The 23218-nt window shown below is 54.2% G+C and overlaps 8 protein-coding genes across 8 annotated transcripts; 5 read left to right on the top strand and 3 right to left on the bottom strand.

The window, feature by feature from the left end:
- Positions 1-190: 190 nt before the first annotated feature.
- Positions 191-2419, top strand: PUNSTDRAFT_52640 (uncharacterized protein). The gene is made up of 7 exons (XM_007384060.1): positions 191-318; positions 373-509; positions 560-651; positions 704-840; positions 892-948; positions 1002-1143; positions 1197-2419. Exons 1-7 carry the CDS (start codon positions 206-208, stop codon positions 2307-2309), a joined length of 1791 nt encoding a protein of 596 aa, XP_007384122.1. The 5' UTR covers positions 191-205; the 3' UTR covers positions 2310-2419.
- Positions 2420-2572: 153 nt separating this feature from the next.
- PUNSTDRAFT_69089 (uncharacterized protein) lies at positions 2573-5319 on the top strand (the record flags this gene model as incomplete). The annotated part of the gene is made up of 12 exons (XM_007384061.1): positions 2573-2770; positions 2829-3054; positions 3155-3330; positions 3387-3583; positions 3634-3778; positions 3829-3978; positions 4036-4132; positions 4186-4391; positions 4447-4711; positions 4760-4839; positions 4893-5027; positions 5095-5319. 12 exons carry the CDS (start codon positions 2573-2575, stop codon positions 5317-5319), a joined length of 2100 nt encoding a protein of 699 aa, XP_007384123.1.
- A 755-nt stretch (positions 5320-6074) lies between these two features.
- On the top strand, positions 6075-7458 carry PUNSTDRAFT_44761 (uncharacterized protein; the record flags this gene model as incomplete). Its single annotated transcript, XM_007384062.1, has 6 exons — positions 6075-6218; positions 6247-6507; positions 6565-6791; positions 6850-6970; positions 7026-7152; positions 7202-7458. 6 exons carry the CDS (start codon positions 6075-6077, stop codon positions 7456-7458), a joined length of 1137 nt encoding a protein of 378 aa, XP_007384124.1.
- A 292-nt stretch (positions 7459-7750) lies between these two features.
- PUNSTDRAFT_134570 (sniffer) lies at positions 7751-8696 on the bottom strand (the record flags this gene model as incomplete). The annotated part of the gene is made up of 5 exons (XM_007384063.1): positions 7751-7881; positions 7939-7995; positions 8062-8293; positions 8351-8600; positions 8659-8696. The coding sequence occupies 5 exons, from the start codon at positions 8694-8696 to the stop codon at positions 7751-7753; spliced, it is 708 nt and encodes a 235-aa protein (XP_007384125.1).
- A 961-nt stretch (positions 8697-9657) lies between these two features.
- PUNSTDRAFT_52644 (uncharacterized protein) lies at positions 9658-11334 on the top strand. Its single transcript, XM_007384064.1, has 5 exons — positions 9658-9824; positions 9878-9922; positions 9974-10351; positions 10402-10645; positions 10696-11334. The coding sequence occupies exons 1-5, from the start codon at positions 9753-9755 to the stop codon at positions 11082-11084; spliced, it is 1128 nt and encodes a 375-aa protein (XP_007384126.1). The 5' UTR covers positions 9658-9752; the 3' UTR covers positions 11085-11334.
- A 2073-nt stretch (positions 11335-13407) lies between these two features.
- On the top strand, positions 13408-16290 carry PUNSTDRAFT_134572 (uncharacterized protein; the record flags this gene model as incomplete). Its single annotated transcript, XM_007384065.1, has 1 exon — positions 13408-16290. One exon carries the CDS (start codon positions 13408-13410, stop codon positions 16288-16290), a length of 2883 nt encoding a protein of 960 aa, XP_007384127.1.
- A 584-nt stretch (positions 16291-16874) lies between these two features.
- PUNSTDRAFT_143847 (uncharacterized protein) lies at positions 16875-21251 on the bottom strand (the record flags this gene model as incomplete). Its single annotated transcript, XM_007384066.1, has 18 exons — positions 16875-17070; positions 17121-17237; positions 17296-17400; positions 17463-17576; positions 17632-17843; positions 17899-18008; positions 18056-18144; positions 18191-18315; positions 18414-18500; positions 18561-18683; positions 18753-18893; positions 18952-19080; positions 19131-19459; positions 19517-19843; positions 19904-20394; positions 20452-20643; positions 20701-20878; positions 20930-21251. The coding sequence occupies 18 exons, from the start codon at positions 21249-21251 to the stop codon at positions 16959-16961; spliced, it is 3303 nt and encodes a 1100-aa protein (XP_007384128.1). The 3' UTR covers positions 16875-16958.
- A 340-nt stretch (positions 21252-21591) lies between these two features.
- On the bottom strand, positions 21592-22636 carry PUNSTDRAFT_143848 (uncharacterized protein). Its single transcript, XM_007384067.1, has 2 exons — positions 22563-22636; positions 21592-22508 (listed from the first exon to the last, which is right to left on the bottom strand). The coding sequence occupies exon 2, from the start codon at positions 22478-22480 to the stop codon at positions 21695-21697; it is 786 nt and encodes a 261-aa protein (XP_007384129.1). The 5' UTR covers positions 22481-22508; positions 22563-22636; the 3' UTR covers positions 21592-21694.
- Between the last annotated feature and the right edge of the window lie 582 nt (positions 22637-23218).

A 23218-nucleotide genomic window follows, 5' to 3' on the forward strand; every position in this document is an offset into this window, starting at 1 on the left:
TATCTGCGCTAAACCTGCCCCGTCCTCTTTCGATTCGAACAGTAAACGTGGTGCACACAAAGACGCGGGAGGGGGATGGAACTTCGCGTGAAGCTGTGCCCGACAGCGCCCAAAGCTCTGACGATGGCGGTACGGCGCTGAAAGCGACGTCACTGAGGACCGCGCAGCAGGTCTTGAGCCGCCCTGTTCCGTACCAACCTGTCGGATGTCCTCCCCTGAGCAAGACGAGAAGTCATCCGTTGAGAACCTGAAATGGGGGTTTCTTCGTGCACGTAGCATCGCGCCTGGCGGATTTGGAGACGAACGAGTGCATATTTGGTGTGCACCGTCCGGGACTCAAGGAACTGTCAGGACCCTCTAACGATGGATCAGGCCCAAGCTCCTTCACGCCGAAGATGCATTACTACGAGACGGGGAAGACATTAATGCCTCGCTGTCTATGTCGGAGCACTCGGACGAACGCCAGATAAAACTTGACACGGACCGTAGCTTCGTCTTGTACCCAGTAGGTGAACTACATCCTCGAAATCCAACCGTTTCACTGCTCATGCTATCATAGACGAATCCAACGATAGAGAATCCCTTCAAGAAGGATTACGGGACCTGCTAGTAACTATGTTTCGACGACATCCCAAGCTCAATTACTTCCAGGTGTGCCAATTTGCCACTTCTGTTCCACAAGCGTGTTCATGCTGGCCACCAGGGATACCACGATGTTATGACTGTATTATTTCTCACGTTGCCTTCAGAATCGCGGCTCCCTTGTGCAGAGAAGATGAGCCTTCATCGGCTACGAGATGCGATGGGCACCAGTTTGGAACCAATCATAGGCCAACTTCGGTAAATTAAGCAAAATATTGCACGCGAACAGATATTCATGATTTACAACAGAATATTGCAGAACTTGCTTCGAGCTGCAGATGCGGCTTTTGCAGCTGTTCTTGAAAGGTACTTGCACCCTGTCGCAATTTGAAGGTGGATTCTTATGTTCGCTCTTGCAGCGCATCCCCCCTGCCCTATTATGCCTTGTCGAATCTCCTCACACTGTTCTCACACGATGTACCGACCTTACCACTCATCCAACATGTCTTTGACTTCCTGCTATGCCGACCGCCAGTCGCCAGCGTATACCTTGCTGCCGCTGTACGTGAGATCCTGACCTACTTCGAAGGATGTCATAATCTCAACTCGTCCAGATATTGCTCACGAGGAAAGACGAAGTGCTACGCTTGGAACAGGAAGGCGAGGAAGGCATGGTACATTCGTTGCTCAGCGGCCTTCCCGAGTTATACGAGGAGGGCGAAGAATCCGATGCGCCTACCGGTTTTGGGAAGTGCCAAGATGCCTCTAATCTCGAGATGCGCCCACACACGGTCCCCGAGATCAAACCGGAGCTACACGACAGCCCACCGAGTTCCTCGATAGATTCGTCTGCCTGTCATGACGCTGCAGCATTCAATAGTGACGGTGGACAGCCCGCATCTTCCTCTGCAATCGCTGGTGCTGTGCCTATATACGGAGAACCCGACGACAAAGAGATGGCGCCTGCGAAGCATTCCCCTCCATCGCCGGAGGCGAACCCTAGCCAGACCACTCCGCCGACAGATCCCTCGTCCAGTGCGACGTCAGGGTCACCCATTCCTATAGCCTCCACCGAACCCAGCTTGTTCGCGGAACTACAAAATGTGCCGCTATACGTTCCGCCCTTAGATGCCGATATCCATGATTCCGAAGAGCGACCTCCTTCTCCTGCGGAGAGCTCCTCAACTCCTCGCAAAGTCCGGACGTCTCTCACAGCACTATTGACAAGTGCCGATGCTCTATATGAGCAACATCCTCCCTCTCATCCCGCCCTTGCCTTGCGCTCCATCATGGGTCCACAGAGCGTTATATTCACCTGGTCCGAGGACCCCGCCCAGATGCCAGACGACGAAGAAGCGGAAGCCATGGTCCTAAGCCCCGAGCTCATCGTTCTTCCTCCGCCGCCTCCGCCAGACGACATGGAAACGGATGGGGCATCGGATACGGAGAAGGAAGGTAAACGTCGTCGTCGCACGCTGAAGAAACCGAAACCGCGCAGGCGACGGACGATATACGTGGGCGGCGTCGAGGTCGAGCAGCGCAAGATGCTCGTTGCCGGTGCGGTTCTCGTGCTTGGAGTAGCGTTGGCGATCTACGGTCGTCAGGTCGGTGAATCGGGGCGTCCTCCAGGCCATGGTCATCTGAGAACTTGGACTCGGGGAGGCGTCAAGAAGATAGGCCGCGTCGTTTTCGGTGCCGGCGAGAGGTTATTCGAGGGACTGCACTGAGGACTCGGATTACCTGCCATTATCATAGCATCTCCATGATTACATTTACGGTATCCTGCTTCCTCTGTTTGGAGGCAGGCATAAGCATTCGTTGGATAGTGACGATTCAACGAGATAAATTGACTCGCTGGCGAGTGCTTGCTGCGCCAGATGCCAGAGCACTGCTCGCACAGCCGCGGCGCGCGTCAGACGTCTTCCAGCTGAAGGATCTCGCCGAACTCGAGTACTTCCTTACCAGTACACCACCCGCATTGTTCGACTGCATGCCAAACAGCAATGCAACCCTTACTAGGTCTGGAGTCCTAGTCATAGGAGCAAACTCCATCCAGTCATTGCTTCCGGCTTCTCTCATCTCTCAAGTCGAGGCGCTGCTTCAATCCCATCGCGTTCAGGAAGCCGCCGAACTTGCCGACCAGCAGCGGAGGAAACTGGAAACGAAGCTCGCCGTTGCTGAAGATGAGGTGTGTTCACAAGGAATCGTAACAGACGTGAACATGCACTGACTGCTGCCTCAACTAGCTCGAGGAACTGAACTACGTGTACCAACGGATTGGTTTCCAGTGTTTCTCGGAGACCCTTTTCGAGGATGCGGGCCTTCACTTCTCCATGGGCAACATGGATCCACGCATTCTGATTAGCTACTTCCCGGAGCTGCGGGGTGGACTGTTCAAAGCAGGCGACGAGGTACCGATGTTCAGCGGCGTGGCCGAGCACATACCGCTCGATGCTTCCGTAGATGACCTCAGTGAGCCATGTCGTCCCTTCATCCACCTCCTTCCTACTTCTGTTGTTTGCTCGACTTCCCTTGCCGCGCGTGTCTCATTATATCAACTATGAATAACCAGTCGCTGCGAACCTAGTCAGGAACTACTCGCCTCACATTGCTCCCAATACTCGTGATGCCCCGGCTACCGCCGAGCTGCGGCAAATACTCAAGGCGAATGCGGGTCAGATGCTAAGCGACTTCTTGCGCAAGTGGAGGCGAGCCAACCGTAGAGAGGCCGCCCGAGTTGTTCTGGCGGTGCGTTTCGTGAAGGTCCAAGCACGGTACCAGGATAACTGATAGTCATTGTTCAGACCGTAGATACCGTCCTTGCGAAGTTATTTGCGCGTGACGAGAAGACGACCGACCTCTACGCTCTCATCAGGGAGAAGCATGCAATCGTCGTAGAGGAAGTGGAGGGCATGTTCATCAGCACAGGCCAGTATAACGCGCTGTGCCAGTTGTTCCAACAGCGAGGAATGGATGAAAAACTGCTCGACACTTGGTCAAAGTGCGCATAACTCCATTTGGCTATTAGTCTGGCTGAATTGATTGCCTCAGGCTCGTCGAAGGCTCTTGGTCGGACGAAGATATTCCGGATCCCCTGGGCAATATGGTCACACTCCTAAACAAGAAAAAGGATCGTTCGCTTACCCAGAAATGGGGCTTGTGGTTGACTGCGCGCGATCCCGAACAGGGAATCAAAGTGATTTAGCTCGTCATACCTTGCCGGGCAGTCGCTGAATGTTTGGACAGCTGTTGACGGCTCGCGAGCCCGGGAGACGGAACACGAAAACCACGGCGACGTTGGAAGAGGACGTTGCTCTCTTACAGCAGATCCAAGAATCCAACCCAATTGCCGGTGCGCACTTCCTTGGCCATCTTGTGCTTACCCGAAGAAGTACGGTGAGGCACATTCCCGACTGTTCTGCCATGCAGGATCTTACGTCCATTCATTGCCAGGATAAAAACCTACATACCCAGCTTGCGATGCTTTGCGTGGATCATCTAGAGGCGGCACTTTCAGATTCCTCAACCTCGAAGTTGTGGAGAGCGAAAGGTTCGTTGCCAGCTCGTGTCGATGCTGCAAAGTATATTGATGAATTCGTGTAGTTGCATCCTATGCATCAACGCCTTCGAATCAGTCCTTCCTGAGCTACTTTGCGGCCACTACGCCAAATTCTGAGCACAAACGGGCGCGGCTCAAAGCCGCGCTCTTTCTTCAGGGCTCCAACTTCTATGACCTGGAGAAGATCCGAGACCGAATAAAAGAACACGAATCCATATTGAGGCTGGAACTTGCCATGGTGGAAGGCAAGGTGAATGTGTTGCGCGCACGTTCGCGATCGCTGTGACCTGATTAGTGCGCCCCAGCTCGGCAATGATCGCGAGGCGTTGTCTATTCTAGTGCACGGTTTACATGACGCAGCCTCGGCGGAAGTGTATTGCTCGTTCGGTGGGCAGGTCATACCTCCGAGGACAGCGCAGATGCTCGGTGAAGAGTATGATTTGCGGAACTGGGCTTCCTTATTTGTTCCACACATCTCGAAAGGTCATGCAGAGAGTGTTCCAGGTCAAGCGGCCGTCGACGAAGATACCAAGAAGAAGTTGGTGCGCATGCTCTTGGAGGTGAACATGAGTGGAGGGTGAGCATTCGCGATCAATGGTTTGTCGCAATGAGACTCAGCATTGTGCTGCAGCGACGGCGCGGCGGAGCGCACGACACGTATGCTCGATGCCCAAGCCATGAACCTAGATGTCTCCGACGTAAGCTCTTCTGATGGTGCTTTAGATTGAACCTTGCTGAGCAGCAGTCGCAGGTGATTAAGCTAGTGCCAGATGACTGGCGACTAAACCTCATGTCTTCATTCCTCACTCGATCACTGCGGCGGACACTCCATGCTAAACACGAGGGGATGATCGTGAAGAACGTTAGCATGGCCCAGAACCTTGAGGTGCGTTCTCAAACCTTCTTCACGCATGACCATCGGCTGACCCTGCGCGTTTCCATTGACGGTATAGGTCGTGGACCAGACGTGGGAGATCGTCCGCCAAGAAGGCGCTATCATCGAAGAGGCCGTAGACTGCAGCGACGATGAGGGTGCTGACGAGAAAGTCGAGAAAGAGCCCGCGGAATATCCCTTTCCGGACGTCACTAGGCAAGGACATATAGTGAACGCGATGGGCGAGAAAGCGGCGATGGATCCTGTGGATCCTGTGGACCATGAGATGCTGGACCTGAGGTGATAGATAAGTGTGTTCTTAGTCGTTGCTACGCTGGTGATCACGTAGATCATACCCGCGCTACAGACCGGTGATTCACCTATTTGTGATATATACTAGGGAAGATCATATGGCAAGAAAGGGGAACTCGGTGACTGACTGGAAGCTCAAGGGCCTCGCTCAATTTCCGTGCTCGTGCGCTGGGAGAATTCCCGTCCTGATGTCGAGGTGACTCCGACCCTTTGGCGGCTGTGTGCTTCCTCATAGCCCGTGCTGGGGCGCAACTCGCCACGGTACGCTGCCCATCAGTGCCGTCGGCAGGGTTTCCGATACCATATGGACAGGCGTCGTTCTTTCGACTGGTCCAGAGGCCGTGGCGCACTCTAGAAGGATATGGCGGCGTATCATGCAGTTCTTCAGACGTATTCATACATTGCGGTGAAACTCCCTCGAGAGTGCACATTCCCGTGATATCTTGTGCTTCAATCAGCTGTGGATGATGACCACTGAGTTCGCTTCGGCTGGCTCGGAGCTGGTTGTGGTGGTGGAGGAACATTCCGGCGCGACCTTCAAGGCGCGGCCTCCGGGTGGAACACTGGAATCACACCGAGGACGGGCGGGAGGAGGCGGGATGCGCCGAGAGGCACGCGAAGCAGCACAGCCATCGAAAGGCCCGTAATCACATGCAAAACGCGCGCCGTTCATAATGACCTCAACGCTCCTCACCTCTCGCTCAATCTTCATCATCCTCGTCTTCCCGATTGCAGGATCGACGCGAAATGGCGACCGAAACACAATCACAACCTCAGATAACCATCATTCAGCGCATCGGCTCTATCCCGCTCGTCAGCGATGGCTTGTCGACGCTGCACAACACGTTGTCCACGAACGCGTATACGGCCTCACCGTACGCGCATGCCCAGGTGCGTACATTTCTCAATTTCCATCAAGGATTTCACCGAGGCTGGTGAGCTGCAGGCAATTTCAAAGACTGCTCTTGGATACACTGCGCCCATCCAGAGCAAGCTTGCACCTATACTTGTCAAGGCGGACGGTTACGCCAATCAGGTGGTAGACGCTGTGGAGTCAAGGTACCCGTACCCCTTCAAGGCGCACGCGGACGATATTGTGAAGGACTTGAAAGGCAGGAGCGATGCAGCCAAGGGTGTTGCAACCAAGACCATTGATGATAAAGTCACCGCTATTGACTCTGTAAACCTATTTTTCTGTCGTTGCAGATCAAGTTGCTAATAAGTTACAACATTTCAGCGCTTCGCCCCTCTGGTTGACTACATGGAAGTCTACGTTAACCAACTTGCTCCTTCTCCGTCTCGGTCGCCCACCACCACCACCTCCACCTCCGGCCCTTCCTCCCCTGTAGAAGGAAAGAAGTACCAGTACCAACGAGCGATCGATCTCTCGAAGAATCTCAGGGACAGCCTTTATGTCTACTCGAATGAGCATATCAAGCAACTGCAGAGCCAGAGTGTGCTGGTGTGAGTCGCTTGTCATGATGGCCTAGGCCACAGCATCACTGACCGGACGCTTTCATAGACAACGTGCGACGGCTACTGCCGATAGCATCACGAAGGCGGCCTCAGCGCAATATGCTTCTGCTCATGGCAGAGTTACGGCTCTTTCCGACACCATGCTGTCTGAACTTCAGTCCATCAAGGTTTGTTGCCGAAACTCTCACTGTGTCACGAAGTTTCAATGCAGCGTCATCACAGGCGCAGACGGCGGAGCTTCCTACGCAATTGCAATCAACGCTCCACTCTCTCACCACCGAGCTCGGCACTACCATTCATCAACTTTCTGCCATCATCTCTGCGAAGGACCTTCCGCCCAAGGAGAAGTGTAAGTAGTCAAATGCTCTACATGCTCGCCTTAATTGACGTTCGCACAGTCCAACAAGTCACGACGACGGTTCAGACTCGCGTTCAACCCCTCCTCGACGCCACGACCGCGCGGATATCTGCCATCCTTGACCAGATTGCTCACCGCAAGGAACAGGGAGAGAAGAAGGCCACAGACGCCGTCGAAATCGTGAAGGAGACCGTTGACACGACCAACGTCGCCGAGAAGACGGGCGTGTCCTATGCGGAGGTTGTCAAGACCAGCGATGTCGACGAGAGCAACGGAGCAAGCAACAGTTCCTCCTGAGCAATTCTTGCTCCATTCTACCTGGGTTTCTAATAGCATACGATCGATCATAGAGTTTAAACACGACCCTTATGATGTATAAACACGACTATTTGCTTACGGCTTACTATTGTCAATATGCGATTTCATGGGTTGCGCTGCTCAAGGCAAGCCTGCAAAGGGTGGCCTAATCATAACACGTATAGACGTCCATCTCAGAGGAATATTGTCCCGTCAGCGTAAACCGAACGTTTGCTCAGATTGCTGGAATGGGAACAGATGTGACTCGCATATGTATTCAGTCTCTTATATGTTACCACGGCTGGACTTCGCCCCGATGATTGAAAAATTTGCCTGAGTGTTGGGACCCCGCTGACGTGAAGAGCTTGATGAGGTCTGAAACGCTATCTTGAGGCTCCAGCATGGCGTTCTGGCCGCCCATATCTGATAAGGCCCACCACATTGAATACCAATATACCGTCCACCGACGAGCTCGCGTACCTGTCTTCACCCAGCCCGGATCGACGACAAACACAATCAGATCGGGCCGTTCCGCGGCTTGTTTATACATCTGTTCCGGTCATGTTGAGAAGACCCAAGTACATGGACGGAGGTAAGAAGAACATGCCAGCATGTTGAGAGCGGTCTTGCTGATTGTGTAGCTTGGATTCTTCCCTCCGAAGTTCAGACCGAAGCTAGCAAGACCGGATGTAAGATGGGCGATGGTTCTGCGTCTGCTCTTCTCAATAAGTGGCAGAAGCTGTTGGCTGAGGGCCGCCGGACCGGCAACGTTGTCTCGGAAGGTATTTATCAAGACCGGTATGGCCATCTTGAAGGCGGGGACATCTCCTTCGTTCTGCGGCAATGCGAGGCGGTGAATAGCAGGGATGCAGGGATGTCGGCGAAGACGTACGACAGCAGCATTGTTGATGAGGTAGTCAAGGCCCTTGTCGCCCACGATCTCCCTCGCTGCCTGTGCTACGCCCTTGATCGAAGATTCATCACTGACGTCGAGCTTGACAACGTGAAGTTGGCCCTTCGCTTGAGCTTTGAGCTCCATCAGCGTCTCCGCTTTGTCGGGTGTTCGGCAGGTCGCAATAATCACATTCTCGGGGATCAAGCTGAGTTGGCGCACAATCTCGAGGCCAATGCCACGAGACGACCTGTTTGAGACGGCGGCGTCAGGATGTCTGGAGCTTGAAAACGCTGAAAGAGACTCACCCTGTGACTAGCCAAGTGTACACTGAGGCCGTTGCCATCGTTCGCGGGAGCGAATGCAAAGGAGATGCGCATTATATAGCTCAACTCTATCGGGCCTCGTGCAGAGCGTCATTAATAAACATATGGCGGTACATTCTCGGAGATAACGCGTCCCGGATGATCTTTGTCTAACGGTTGATTCCTCAGGGTGAATAAGTTCAAGGGGACTCGTATATAGATCGATGGCAGCTTTAGTCAATACAAACCGAACTGGCCTACTGGTGGTATCGGGCTTCGGTCTAGCGTCGTGAATGATCACAGTACTGGTTAGTCACATCGAATTCCAAGTCAACTTGCCAATTGATACAACAGACATGGGCGTGTCCATTCCAAGCGCAACAGCAGAGCAAACAAGATATGCGCCGAGGCGACCATAATTCAATCTTCTGATTCCTTCATTGATCGCGGCCGCGATGAACTCCATGCTTGATCGCAATAGGACGTAGAAACTTCCTCAAAGGTCATCGAGAAAGCAAAGCCTAATCCGTGTTTGAAAATCATAAAAATTGAAGTGCCAAATTCCTGTTATCATCGGCCTGCCTGATCCTGCCAGCATCGACAGCTGATTCAATATTGGCGTGTAGACAATAAGTAGTGCCGTGGAGGTTCGTCTACGTAATGAACAGAGACACGGTGCAGGACTGCCCTCGTGGTCCGTCTCAGGCCGCGGAAGCGTGCTCTAAACCGGTCTCCGTGCGACACGCGCAGCTCTTGGCATCCTGCTAGCGAGGGAGTACAAGAGATTGCTTGGCATTCCTCCCTTGCTCTTGACCACGACCTCGAGGTTGCCGACTGATGCCCCGCTCGTCGTGCTGGACGACGTGCTCGAACGCTGGACGGCCTGCCCTAAAGCGATGGGTCGCCGAATATAGCTGCGGCGGCGGCCTGGCCAATGGCAGGCGTCGTATCCGGAAATAGATCGCACTTTGTTCCAGGTCACGGCCTCGCAACCCATCTCAACCTTCTCCCCTCTCCTGCCCATCCTCTTAAACCCGCTTGCCCTCAGGCGCACCAGCACATTCCACTTTTCTTCTGTTTTTTTCTCTCTCATTAGCATGTTCACCGCCGCTGCCGTCGTCCTCGGCGCTGCCGCCATGGCCGCAGCCCAAACCTCGTCTTTCCCTGAGGTTTGTTGAGTTTCAACGACCAGATGACGAACGGCCTCTAACCGGTCTTCCAGGGTGTTATTGCCACAGGAACCCAGGGCGTCACGAACCCGACCGCCGTAAGTGCTCAAAGCGAGTGGCGGCGAACCGTTGAACTTATGACATGCTAGGCCGTTATGGGCACGGCGCTCAACCAATCTTCGGATGCACGACTTCTTACACTCAACTCCGTTGATGACTTCTGCATCTTCGCCCCTCCGTATTTGAGCCCTATCTCTGACTCCGAGACGTTCGAGGTTGCATGGTGCACGCAACCCCGTAACAACGCCCGTCTCATTCCTGATGGCGTCCTCACCGGCGTGTCGTTCGTCAAGACCGACTTCTACGTTCAGATATTCGGTTACGGCAACCTCACCAACCTCTTCATCCCTAACGGCGACTTCGGTGGTGAACTAGACCCTCACGGCGCGTATGGCTCTGGTAACCCCATTGGTGGAAACGTCACGACAAACATCACCGGCTCGGACATCAATGTTGCGGAGTGGATGGTGCGTTATTTCTATGGAAATGGAGTATCACAGTTCTCACCTTCCCACAGGAGTACATTTCCTACGAACAGTTCTGCATTCGTGCATGCACCAATGCCAACGACACGTACTCTGCTGCCGCCATGTGCTGGCACGAGCTTGACGAGATGGGATGCGAGTTTGTCATGCCTGGCAACTACAACTTCAACGGCACTTTCGAGAGCTGCGAAGCTGATGTCGCCTACCCGCCTGGCTGGTACCCTACTGCGACCGTTGACGGAACCACGCAATTCTCGTCGTTCGCGCAGTACTTCAGTACGTGTATCCCTCACCTGCACAAGGCAACTTTTAATGTGATTGTGCAGCCGGCGTCTACACCGCCAACGGCACCCCCGTCTCCTACACTGTCGGCGACACCATCACCCCGTCGTCCGCCTACTTCACCCCCTCATCTTCCAATTGCCAAACCACCTCCACTATCTCGAACGGCATCCTCGCTGTCGACGCTGAAGGTGTGACTAGCACCATAGGCTCTGCTTCTGCCACCGGTTCTTCTGGCGCCAAGGCGTCTGGCTCGAAGAAGACCAGCGGCGGCTCGTCTGCTACTGGTACCAGCGGATCGTCGTCTGGTACCGGCTCCTCGGACAGCAGCTCCGGTGCTCTCCCGAAGCTCATCCCCGGCACTGGTGCGCTTGTCGGCATGGGCCTTGCGACCGTCTTCGCGATCGTATCCGGTGCCGTCATCGTCCTCTAAATGCTCGTATGAGCGCGGAAGAAGACGATCTCTCTCGATATATATCCCTCCCATCTACATATCCTCTCTCTCACTCTATCATGGACTCTGATCATCGTATGCTGTTTTCACGATTGACTCGATCATGCGGATCCGAATTGGATTTTGTTGGTAATACGTTCTTTCTGTTCGCATATGGCGCGGTATCCGGATTTGCACCACTATTTACCTTGTTTCGCTGTCCCATCCGCTGCCTATCGCGATGTCCCCTCTTTTCGTACTCTCGAAGTAGCATAAAAACCGTGCCGTTGTGCATGTTGTGTAATGTGAATGCGGTCACGATCATCTCGAGAGTTCCATCAGTCGCTAAGTAAGTTAGTAGAAAGTTGGCGCGAGCTCGCAATTCACACGCTCCTCCCCTTGACTTACCCGAATACCCGGAATACAGTCCAACGGCGAACCAATGGCTTTACAGTGCTCATCCCAGTTCAATCATCTATTGAGGGCGATATGTTCTAGAACAAGGACTCGTGTACAACACGCTACGTCTAATCTTACGACAGTGGTCATGAGCATGGACGGAGAACATGAGGCTTGCAGCGCATACCGTAACGTTCGGACTCACCTTCCGCATGCCGTCTCGCTCTTCTCGCATGACTGATGCATCGGGTGGTGAGGAGCTGTATCTGACTCACCCCGACCAGCACCGTAACGAGCTTGCCTTCATTCAACCTGACAACGCTGGGCATATGCACCCGGCAAATCCTCAGGCTGGCACTCGATCCAGGCAGAGACAGGCTGCTACTCATATCTGTGGCTCATATACTCTACCATTTGACGCTGCGATGACGCCAGTTGGAAAACCAGTGCCTAGGCACCGACTGCCAGCTTCGGGGATGCAATCAAGCTCTCAGCCGCATTTGCCTCTCGAACGACAGACCGCGATATACGAGAGGCGAGGTCATAGCTTCATCGAGCATGGTACGTGGTGATTTGCTCTTGATTACAGCAGGAGGTGTAATCATCTATTGTAGGCCAACAGTCCGGAGTATCGAATGTCGGTGGAGAAGGTCAGCAAGCCAGCGTTCAACCATGCTGTCCTCGCCCATCTAGATCTCCAGAGTCTTTGTCTACATCTCGAAGGGACGTTAGTATAGTAGAGGAAGGTTAGTCTTCGATTGAGTTTCTACATGCACACGTTCTCACTTCCCCTGAAGTACGTACACCTCGCCACATAGCAGGAAATAGCATCCTGGAAGAAGGTGAAGCCCTTGCAATCCAATCCGTGATCCGCGACACCCCTTTTCCCGGACATAAGACTGTTTCCGTTCCTGTCAAGTTGGTTGTATCCGCGCTCACATCCAATCTTCTGCTGCCAGATTTTACTATCCCGGATTTCCCTCCACCGACATTCGAGGAGGCTGTGGGCATCGCCCATGCTCCACCTCTCGGTGTGCCGACGACCTCCCAGCAGACTATCACCCCGGGTTTACTCGTAACACCACTTGCTGGTCAACATCCTATTGACAGCCCAGTACAATGTCATACCTGCCGTCATCCTGTGTTCGCTCATATGATCCCCCTTCCCCCCTCCACGCTATCATTGCCGCTCACGACGGCTAGATCACTTCACGGGGAGGTCGACAGTGGGTCCATCGTTGCATCAGACTCGGAGGAGAGCGATGAAGATGAGGCGCAAAGCAATGAAGGGGGCGACTCCGCGTCCTCCCTTACTTCAGCATCTTCGGTTGAACTCGATGACTCTCGGCGTCGAGCCTTGAATTTCAAATATCCGGGCCATGGGGCGCAGGCCAATCGTTATGGCTCAACGACCGCCGGGACTGTGTTGCACGCAGGATTATCAGGACCGCCAGGAACAAGAACGATAGCACGCGGTGCGTTGACTGATGCATCAGGTATCCTGGACCGAACGCATGAGGAATTCGTTGCAAACGGATTAATGCGCCGGGCAGGGACCAATGCGGCGTCAGCTTCGACAACGACCCTTGCTCCATCTTCTTCCCGCCAGGCTGGACATATGCCCATAGCATCTATCCTCTCCTCACCGAGCCCTGAAGACACTATTACTACTTCACAAGCTATCAGGCAAATGACCGAGGTTGCCGATCGCGCAGCTCCGACTAGCACTCGTTCAAAGGCCGAATCCAAACCTGGGCCTCTGATTGAGGCCTCCATTCATTCAAGGCCCGCGCCATCCGGCCGCTCGGCATCTCCTGCACGAGCCTCAGAAGGGGCCCGAGGAATCCCGCCGCCGTTACCGTCACCGGTCAGAATGTTGATCGCCGATGCAAATGTTCCAGTGTCCATACCCCCAATTTCTTCAATGGCTGCTAGGGTCAGCAACGAGCGCGAACATCATCCGGCCACCGGCTTGGATAGAAACAGTCCAGCCGCACGCCGAGTCGAAGATTACGGCGGGATGGCGCCTCCTTCTGCGACATCTTTGCCACTGAATAGCGGTGGAGATCGGTCGGAGTCCCCCCTCTTTGGTCCATCACCGGCCACATCTGTTTATCCTCTACCTCTCAGGAGGAGTACCGAGTCTGCTCGTGAACTATCACGGGGCAAAGCCCTACACACACAGAACGATCCAGATATACCGCCGGTGCCTCCACTTCCGAGGGTTAGCGCCGAGCCATCGCGGGCTGATACTGTCGCCTCTGAGTCCTGGCCACATACAGGTCAAGAACTTTTCAACTCGGCGATACGGAATGCGGTCGCCGTTACCACACCCGCATACCCATTCTCTAGGGACGACGATGTAGCGCTGTCTGAGACAAGTCACGAGGGCGACACTACCGACGAAGGATCGTCGAGCGAAATGCGTCCTTCGACGCCCACCCGCTCCGAGTCCACGCCAAGCAGTGCATCCTCTCCAGATGCGAATCCTGAGACTCGTAGTCTGCGCCGTTTCGCCACCAGCAAGCTCAGCTTCAGAGCTCGCAAGAACAAGGACAGCGCATTGTCACCTGCGCCAACCGTTCCTTCCTCGCCCTCTTCGGTTTGGACATCACTCCGTTCGCATTCGCCCGTGAGTCATCCCCAGAGCCCTGCTTCTCCGTCCTCGCCATCGGGAACCAGCCCTCTATCCTTGGCCATGCGACTCGAGCGCAAGCTGACCCCACGATTCCTCTTCAAATATCGTAAAAGCAACGAGAAGGGGAACGAGCAGTCCACCATTGTTGACCGGTTGCATAAGCCGTCGTCATCTTCAGAGTCGGATGGACAATGGGAAATCCTACCGCAGCCCCCTCGCTCGCCTCTACCTAGCCCACGTCCGAGCACCTCGTCGACGCACCCGTCTCCCACGTCCGGCAAGCCAACTCCAGCAACTGCAGATGCAGTGAACGGCAATATCAAACTTTTGCCAGTGTCGTACTCTACACCCATTTCAATGGAACAAGTGCCGATGCGCCCGCCATCGCCCACTTCATCTGTCAAGACAACAAAGCGGAAGAACCGACGCTCGCCTGCACTGGCTCCATTGAAGATGGGCGCACTGGCTTCTAGCTCCGTCCTCTCCTTTACGAAACTTTTAGGTTCCTCAGGAGGGTTTGACGCACATTCACCTAACAAGGGGGAGTTGCATGCGCATGCTTCACATCCTGAGTCCCCGCAGCCGAGCAGTCCTGGCGCACCCTCCGTCGTCATCGACACTCCCACTGTGGTGGGGGCTGGGCAATCTGATTCTCCTGTCACATCTGCATTCCCGACCGTAACGATGGTCCAGGACGCAACGCTGGGCAAGTCCTCAACAGCTTCGCCTACCACGCCGTCACGTCGGCGACCTCCGCCTCCACCTCCACCTCCTCGCCGTCGGCCATATACAAAGTCGAATACGTCATCTCCTCTCGGTACACCAGACTCCGAATCGCACTTTGCGGACGCCATAGCAGATCCCGTCCCGTCAGTTTCTCATGGCATTGAATATCCTGTCTTCATGCAACCGGAAACTCGGGCGACCTCCAAGGAATCTAGGCCTATACCTTACTTGGTTTCTGATGAACGAGATAATAGGGGCGATCGGCACCCATTCGCTTCAGCTGCATCGAATGTCGTTTCGCTCACCCCCGTGGCAACCCACTTCCCACTTGCAGCAGAACACAACTCGGGCGTTCCACCGAATGACGAAGATATAATGAAAACAACCCCTCGCAAGAATGTCATTGTTCGTCCATCTGCCCTGGGACCTCCCACCGATAAGCAGGTTCGGACCGTTGCCGACCATAACCCGATTGTGTTCAGTTCACTTGAGCAGAACACGATCATCGACAGCTCTAGTCGCCCTCCGACTGCTACTTTGGAGGTGCCGACAAAGAGTCCGAGCGTTGAAATCAACGACAAACGCCACTACCCCGGTAGACCTTTACCATCTCCACCGACTCCGATCGCAGCAGGAACGCCTATCAATGCACGCGCGTGTGTTCCTCATACCCCCAACTCCTCTCAATGGCCTTCTCCCGCTTCAGTCATGCTCCAGCTTTCCTGTTCGAGCACAGGCAGGAAGGATAGGCCTATTTCTGTCACAACCGCCCGCAGGTCTGACTCACCTATCCGACGCACGCAAGCACATCACGGGTACACCGACGATCGTCGGGATGGCGTCATCTTTGATCTATCAGGTGTAACGGGGACGGAAAGTCCCCTTAAACCGATCCCTCCTTCTCCCCTCGCCGTGCTTGAGCCTGGAGAGAGAGCATATTCGCGTCTCACCTCGCCGCGCGATAGCGTGGAGAGTTTTGCCACAGCGTCGGAACGCTGGAGCTCTACTCCTGATCCTCCAACCACTCCCATTAACCAAACCTGGAGTGTCTATGATAAGCATGGGCAACGGCTTCCGCACCTGCTGCTGAATAGTGCGGCTTCGAGGGAGCCGGGAAACTCGTACCCTACTCCTCCTGTGGTCGTACGATTCGGCGATCGTGGACCTCCGTCTCCTGGGTGTAACGTCGGATTATCACGAAGCGATGCAGCAGCGTCTCGTACAGACAGCCCACATAGTAGTCAATCACCTCTTAAATTGGCTTCGAACGGAACTCGGTGTGAAGACGAAGAAATCGACACCGACAGGCAGCCGGACTTCGATGCGCCCGCAAAGCGATCTGATATCTCGGTGCACAGGCCAGTTAAGCAGGAGGTTAGCATTGTTTTCGATGCGGAGTCGCAATGTTCTGACGATCGGGACCATGGTCTGCACAGCTGGTAACGACTTCAGCCTATCATATGGGCGAAGAACATTCAGTTGCAAAGGAAAATGATAATTCCGAGGACAGCCCACCATTTGTTGCCAAAATTGAAGTCGGGCGTAGACGGGTGACCAAGGATGGCCGGGTCAAGCTCAAGTTATCGCTGTTAGGAGCGCCGGTCGAGACTTGCGGTATTTGCCAATCACAATTTAAAGAAGCGGAGTGGGCGGCGTTGGGGGCGGCCTGTCAACATGCGTAAGTCTCTGTTTAACTCCTTCCCGACGTCACTGAATATGCCTGTAGATTCCACGAAAAGTGTTTAAATGACTGGATGAAACGCAGTGTTTCGTGTCCTGTATGCCAGGTTTCGTTCGGTAAACTATGCACGCCATGAATGTCTCTATATTTCCTCTCATCGCGGAGGCAGCCGGCGCTTTGTATGCTTTCAATTATATGCTGCCCTTCACAAGACAGCAGTTGTAGACCCTTGCACAATCATGTGGTTCATTGACGCAGAACATCTGGGCGATTATATGTACATACACCGCCGAACGTCATGGTACGAACTCATGTAAGGTGGTTATGCTTCGGGGGTAGAAGTGTTACATGGGGTAGTAGTGAAGCACCGATAAATGAAAGCACAGGACGGAGGTCGTAGAACATGTTTTGTTCGGAGTTCGTCGCAACTTCACTCTCCCTCAGAAGAGGAGTCCATAATGGAGTCGGCTGGTCCATCGCTCCCGCTCAACGGTGAACTACCCTCCTCCGACTCGTCCTCTTGTACTCGATGGACTACACCCCTATGAAGACGGTCAGAATCATCAATTAACGATGGCCAAAATATACAAGCCTTGATTTCTTCTGTGGGGCTGGCTTGCGTTGACGTGCAGGGGGCGTCGACTCCTCAGCTTCGTCTTCATCCTCATCCGACGTAGACGACTCCACAGCCAGCACCTTCTTCGATGCCCTAGCCATGCAATTAAAACCAGTCGAATTATATAGTTGTATGTGGAGGATGAGCTCACGCGGAACGCCTGGGCATCGACCTTCTCGGGGCGCTGGAGAACGGGGGAGAATGGACAGTGGTATCCTCGTCCGAGTCATCCGAAGAGTTCGAGACTTTTCGTCGCCTATAACAGAACGGAATGCCAGCTTTAGCACGTCATGGCACGCGATACGAGGGTTGACGCACTTCGCCTTCGTCTGACCCGGTGTTCTGCCTTTCGACGGTACAGGAGTCGCCGAGTTTCCCGTTTCCCCTGAGCTCGAGGCGGCCGACACAGTCGTAGCGACGCTATCGGAGCGTCTGCGTCACCGGCATTCAGCGATGCAGGCAAGACTAGGCGCGGTCTGGGGCTCACCTTTTTCTTGTTGCGCGCTTCTTGGGCATCTCGATTTCTTCATCATCGTCGGGAATGATGTCGTCCAGGAATTCGAAGAGCTCCTTCAGTTGCTCTAGTTGCCGATACTCGTCCTCGTCGAAGCCTTCAAGTTGTTTCTCGAACTTCTTTGTTATCGCCGCCTCGAACTTGGCAATCGCATTCTGAGCGGCGGTGTCCTTGAGGGGACGGCGCTGAGGTGCAGGATAAATCATCTGTTAGCGACGGACGAGACAGATGGAGACTGACTTGACGAAGATTATGAACGAGGAGCTTGAGGGTCCGGATCTTGTCATCGTCTACCATCTCCGGAAGGTATAATTTGCCGAGAACTTGACAGAGAACTTTGCGATTCTCCTCTAATCGGGTCTTGAGTATTGGAATTAGGCGCCATCACAGTACTCACTCTCGAGATCTTTGGAAAACAAAGCTTTCAGAATCTCTCCAGCCAAGTCAACGTGGACAAGCTCGTCTACAACCTGGCCCTGAATTTCTCTGTAACAATCTCAGTCGCCAGTTGACCTGCTTCACTGAGACTTACATGGCTTTCTGAGGGTCAGTCCAATCAATCAACATGACGACCATCTGAGCGGGTCCGACGGTGCTTTGTTCGCCTTCCGCTTCTCTCTGCCATTCGACCAGATCAAGGAACACGGGAATGAAAAGCTGCACAGGAGAGTAAGCCGCCACTGGGAGAACGCCGACAAGGGATGCCTTGCCTGTTGCATTCGCCGCTGATTCGCAGAGGAAGAGTAACAATATACGGGGAAGAAGTACGACAAGCACTGCATGACCTCTTGATTATCCGCTGTCTCTGGCGACATGTATGTCAGGAGAAGGCTTTTCAGGACCTAGAATATCGTACACTGTGTTTCAGTCACCGAAGGAAAAAAAGTGTAGAGATTACTGACCCTCTCGTCTGTAACCATTCCTGAGATCGCCAGTTTCGCAAGACCAACGACGATCAACGCCGTCACTTTCTCCGACTCCTCCTTGTTGAGCACTTCCAGCAAGAATGGGACGATGCGTTCTGCCTGTTGTCATGTGCACTCAACGTCAGTGTGTGTCGTGATAGTTAGCGCGTATGTGGATGGGCGACGGACATTCTGACTTCCCCGCCCAAGGAAGTCACCTTCGTGCACCATCATGATATCGAAAACGACTTGAATGACTCTCATCCGGAGAGGTTCAGGGGCAGCGTGAATTTGACCGAGGAAGAGCTGAAAGGAGTTGAGCGCCATGCGCTATCAACAGGCCATCGTCAGCGTCAACTACCGTCAACTGCATGAAGACCATTCATACCCGGGCGATCAGACAACAGAGGCCCAAGCTGATGAGCCCCTTCTCTCGGAAGACCATCTCCTTGCGCTTGACCGCTGGAATGATCAGATCGCCCAGAATACCCTCTAGAGTGGAATTTTCTTCGAAAGTCTGGGATGAGGATTAGCAGGTACGTGGCTGCAATGAATGTCAACACGCACTCCCATCACGCGTTCCAGCATACCAATACACAGATCCAGACAGCGCAAGTCCATGGCGTCCTTCCTTGCATGTTCCTCAGGCGTCATATCCTCATCCTTCTTCTTCTCGGGTCTGATCGTCTTCACAGTCTTCGGAGTCTCGAACGTCGTCTCCGCGTCAACCTCAGGAAGAGCGTCCTCTTCCTCCTCGAGTGGAGGATCACGCAGTTCTTGCACGACTTCGACAACTAGACGAATGAGATCACGCTCGTTGGGGGACAGTTTGCGGAGGACATCCAGACAGCGCGTCACCAAGCTGTCAGGCAGCGGTTCTTGCGATATCATATCACCTGTTGCGTGGTATTAATGAATATCAAACGAGTACAAGCCAGGAAGATCGTACTTACGGACGAGTTGGAACATCTTCCTCCGTCCGATCTCATCGCCATAATCCAGGTCTACCGCCAGACGCAGCATTTCGCCTAGAATAAATTCCTTTGCGTCTTGCTCATCCTGTTCGTCTTCTTCGATCTCATTGCCCACGGCTCGTCTTTCCGCTAGCAACTGCACGCGCTCGAGAAGATCATTATAGGCGGCCTGGATTTGGAATGCAAATGCGGTAACCACTGGTAGCGCTCCTTCGAGTCGAGCCTCATTGTTGGTCGAAATGCAGTGCTGAGCGAAGACACGGCCCAAGAAAGCTTTCTCCGGGGTGAGCTCACGCCAGTAGTTCTCTATGAGAATCGTTTCGGATCAGCGATATGACTTGAAATTTGAAAAGCACTTCAACTCACCGCCGAATTCCAAGGAATCGAAGACATCGACTCGGGTCGTGAGCACGCTCAGCAACGCGTCCTCGGCGATCGCCCCCTCCACCAAGTCGAACATCTTCAGAAACGCGATGAGGTCCTGCTCGGTCTCGGGCCCCGTTTCCCCACCGCCCCCCTCCTTCTTAACACCATCCTTCTCTCGACCTTCAGATCCAGTATCCCTCACCACATCTACCCACGTACCGAGCACCCTGGCAGCGGCAGCGCGGACGGAGCCCTCACGGTCGCCAAGCCCATTCCGCACGATCAGCTCACGTTGCTCTATCGTCAGCGCTCTGGGGTGTGCGGGGCTGATAGCAGCGCCGTCGTTGTCGTGTGATGTGGCTTGAGTTTCGAGTATGGTGGAGTACACGACTTTGCGGATAAGCGGATCCGTGTCCCGAGTACGTGCCAGTATTGGGGAGACGTTAGCCGGAGTCAAGGGTAGATTGAGCAAGGCTGCTCGGCGAACATCCCTACGCGAGTGCCTTCAGCATCGGTTAATAGAATGTCATCGAGAAGCAGAGACCCACGCAGCAGGGTCGTGCGCGAGAACTTCCACAAGAAGGTCGGTCGCCGTGAGCTCCTCGGAATCGTCGAGATCATCGGGCGTTTCCGAACCGCAAAGTTTTGATAGCGCAATCACAGCCTGGACACGGACAGGTGCTTCTTTGTCTTGTATGCGCTGGAATAGGGCGCTGCGTAGGGAGATGTAGGAATCTTCACTAAATAAGAGTGCGCATCAAAGTGCTGCCAAGCTCCAGGCATGCGTCTGTACGCACTCGATCTCACCGAGATGGGATACCATCTCAGCAACTATCCGAACCGAGCGATATCGAATGGCCTTGTCTTTCGCAGGAAAACCTTTGAGCAGGTACTTCAGGAGCCGCGCCGTGAAACGGGATGCGGTGGTATCTTCGTCCTCGTCCTCGTCCTCATGCCCCTTGCGGTCTTCCATGGCTTACAAGCAAGTTTCAATATATCTGCACAAAGATAGACCCTATCACTCACCTTTCTCGTTCAAGAACTTGACATATCCCCCAACGAACTTGACGATCCTATCCGCCGGAGTGACTCCCTTCTTGAGGGGCAATATTCGGTTGATCATGTCCAGAAACGCGTCCTCAAAGGCCCGTTCGCCCACAAGTTTCACGTCGTTCCCGCGGTTGACTGTCTCGACATGTGTAGCAAGGTCGGACTGTAGCTTGTATAAGGCGACATAGTTCTTCTGGTGGTTTGCTGTGGATCCCTGGGCCTGGTCGAAGATCTTTGGCAGGATATTCTGAAGGGATTCTTTCGTCGCGGTGGGTGTCGCTTTCGTGCGCGCTGGCATAGTGGTGGTGGGTGAGCGACGCTAGTTCGCCCTACTGTACACGAGATATCGGCAGCGGTTGGAAGAGACGCGTTGGTCACGTGCGACGCGACACGCGTGTCTGCAGCGTCAGGTGTCTGCCGGGTGCCGAATCCATTCAATCGGGGTCGTGAACTGTATAAGAGTCGATGCATAATTACGGGCGCTAGTATGGTATACATGTGCTATATAACAGCGACTAGTCACCCAGCCAGAGCGATCACATCAACGAAATCTGACCATGTATACAAGGGTCAGAGGAACGACATCCTCCACATCTGACAGAGCATACATCAACCCAACAACAGAGTTGACCTGGTAGAGCGTACAACGTGCAAACGGCTATCCAATAGTCATATCACAAAACAAATAATCATGGAGGCATATCGAGCATGAAAATCGAGGGCCTCAGCGGCGAGACCTGCTCACCGCGCCCTGAGGGTGCGAAGTTCTCGCTGCACATCCCGGATATCACTCCGGTTCCATTGGCCGACCCAACCAGCCTTGGGGCCACCTTGGACGGTAGAGTTCACGTAGGACCCCGACACGGGCGCGTACTTCCCGCCGCTCAGTTCGTTGATCGACAGGCTACGACGTCTGCCGGCGCAGGAGAACTGATCGACGACGGGCGGCGTGTCACGGAAGACGAGCTCGGGCGGGACGTTCTCGCCAAGATGGCGCGCTAATTTCGCGAGCTTGCGGCGGCGGACGAGCGTAGGGTTGGGCGTGGTGGGAGTGCAGGGGGTGGGCGGGATCATCGTGTCGTCGTTGCTGGAGGCCAGCGGAGAAGGGGTGATCGGCAGCGCAACCGAGACGGTGGGAACAGCATGGTTGAGACGAAGGAGAAGTGGACGCGGCCGTGGGCCACGGGGCCGCTTCGCCTGCGGCTGGGCATCGCGGGAGGGCAGTTCCTCCTCCTCGAAGGAGACAAGGGAAGAGGAGGAGGCAGTCGACGCAACGGACGCCAAGGAAGTGACGGAGGTGTTCGCGAAGATGGACCCGTATCGTCTATGTTTGCGCCAATCCGCCGAAGGCTCGCTAGAGGGCCCTATTGGGAGCAACGTGATCGGCAAGGCCGTAGACTCGAGTAGCTGCGGTGTTGCACCGAGGATATCGCCGACTTTGCGCGTGGTACGCATCAGACGGATGCGGTCGACCGAGTCCAGGGTGTTGTATGTCGGGGGGAGGTTAACATAAAGAGTCGCGTCCATGGTATATGGATCGTCGGATGTATATTCTCTGGAGATGACCTCAGCGATGAGTTCAGTCCACGGGTGTAAATAGAGCGCTCACTTGGAAGATAATACGCGTATATTATGACGAGGAGTATGCAAGAAGTAGGATAACCGAGACAAAGTGGGATCAGGAAGTCAGGCACGGAACGCCGTACACAGTACAGGGAACAGCGAGAGGTGACAGTCCAAGCATGCTGCAGGTGTTATAGTGTTGGAGAACAAAAGGACACGAATAGTCCTACTCAATAATGGATTTCCGGTCGTCGATTTCCGGTGCGCATGAGTGAATGAGCTTGAGAGCGTGTGATGCCATCTGTCAATGACGTCATCGGCCGAGTCGGCATTGACACGTGAGCTGCGTTGACGCTCGTGGCAATTAGAGCTCCGCGCGAAATTTGCGTCGCGTTCAGCGCGGTCGACGCGGTCGCGTTCTGTCTCACTGACCATGGCCCGAACACGCGTCCATGTTCGCCGGAGCAAAGCCAACAAAAGCATCCCTTATTGGAAGCGGCTATTTGCTGTCACATGCGGAATGTTTGCAGAAGCAGAAGACGAGATGGATGAGCTGGACGCTGCAGCCATGCTTGTCCTGTCCATCAACACCAAAAAGAACTACGAACGTGGTAGGCCGTTGGGGTAGAAGGGGTCCAGTACAAGGCACCTCAAGTTGAGGAGTTCTTCAGTCTTCTGCTGGAAGGCTTCAGCGAACGTCGG

This window comes from Punctularia strigosozonata (assembly GCF_000264995.1).
Source record: "Punctularia strigosozonata HHB-11173 SS5 unplaced genomic scaffold PUNSTscaffold_7, whole genome shotgun sequence".
In the NCBI taxonomy this organism is placed as follows: Eukaryota; Fungi; Basidiomycota; class Agaricomycetes; order Corticiales; family Punctulariaceae; genus Punctularia; species Punctularia strigosozonata.

What these genes read in the sequence shown, in the direction of transcription:
- PUNSTDRAFT_52644 (XM_007384064.1), top strand. Translation starts at nt 9,753, where the DNA reads ATGTTCACCGCCGCTGCCGTCGTCCTCGGCGCTGCCGCCATGGCCGCA. An exon ending in AAACCTCGTCTTTCCCTGAG is followed by an intron (nt 9,825 to 9,877) that starts GTTTGTTGAGTT and finishes CCGGTCTTCCAG; the next exon opens with GGTGTTATTGCCACAGGAAC. An exon ending in GCGTCACGAACCCGACCGCC is followed by an intron (nt 9,923 to 9,973) that starts GTAAGTGCTCAA and finishes ATGACATGCTAG; the next exon opens with GCCGTTATGGGCACGGCGCT.
- PUNSTDRAFT_52640 (XM_007384060.1), top strand. Translation starts at nt 206, where the DNA reads ATGTCCTCCCCTGAGCAAGACGAGAAGTCATCCGTTGAGAACCTGAAA. An exon ending in CTTCGTCTTGTACCCAGTAG is followed by an intron (nt 510 to 559) that starts GTGAACTACATC and finishes ATGCTATCATAG; the next exon opens with ACGAATCCAACGATAGAGAA. An exon ending in GCGTATACCTTGCTGCCGCT is followed by an intron (nt 1,144 to 1,196) that starts GTACGTGAGATC and finishes CAACTCGTCCAG; the next exon opens with ATATTGCTCACGAGGAAAGA.
- PUNSTDRAFT_143848 (XM_007384067.1), bottom strand. Translation starts at nt 22,480, where the DNA reads ATGGACGCGACTCTTTATGTTAACCTCCCCCCGACATACAACACCCTG.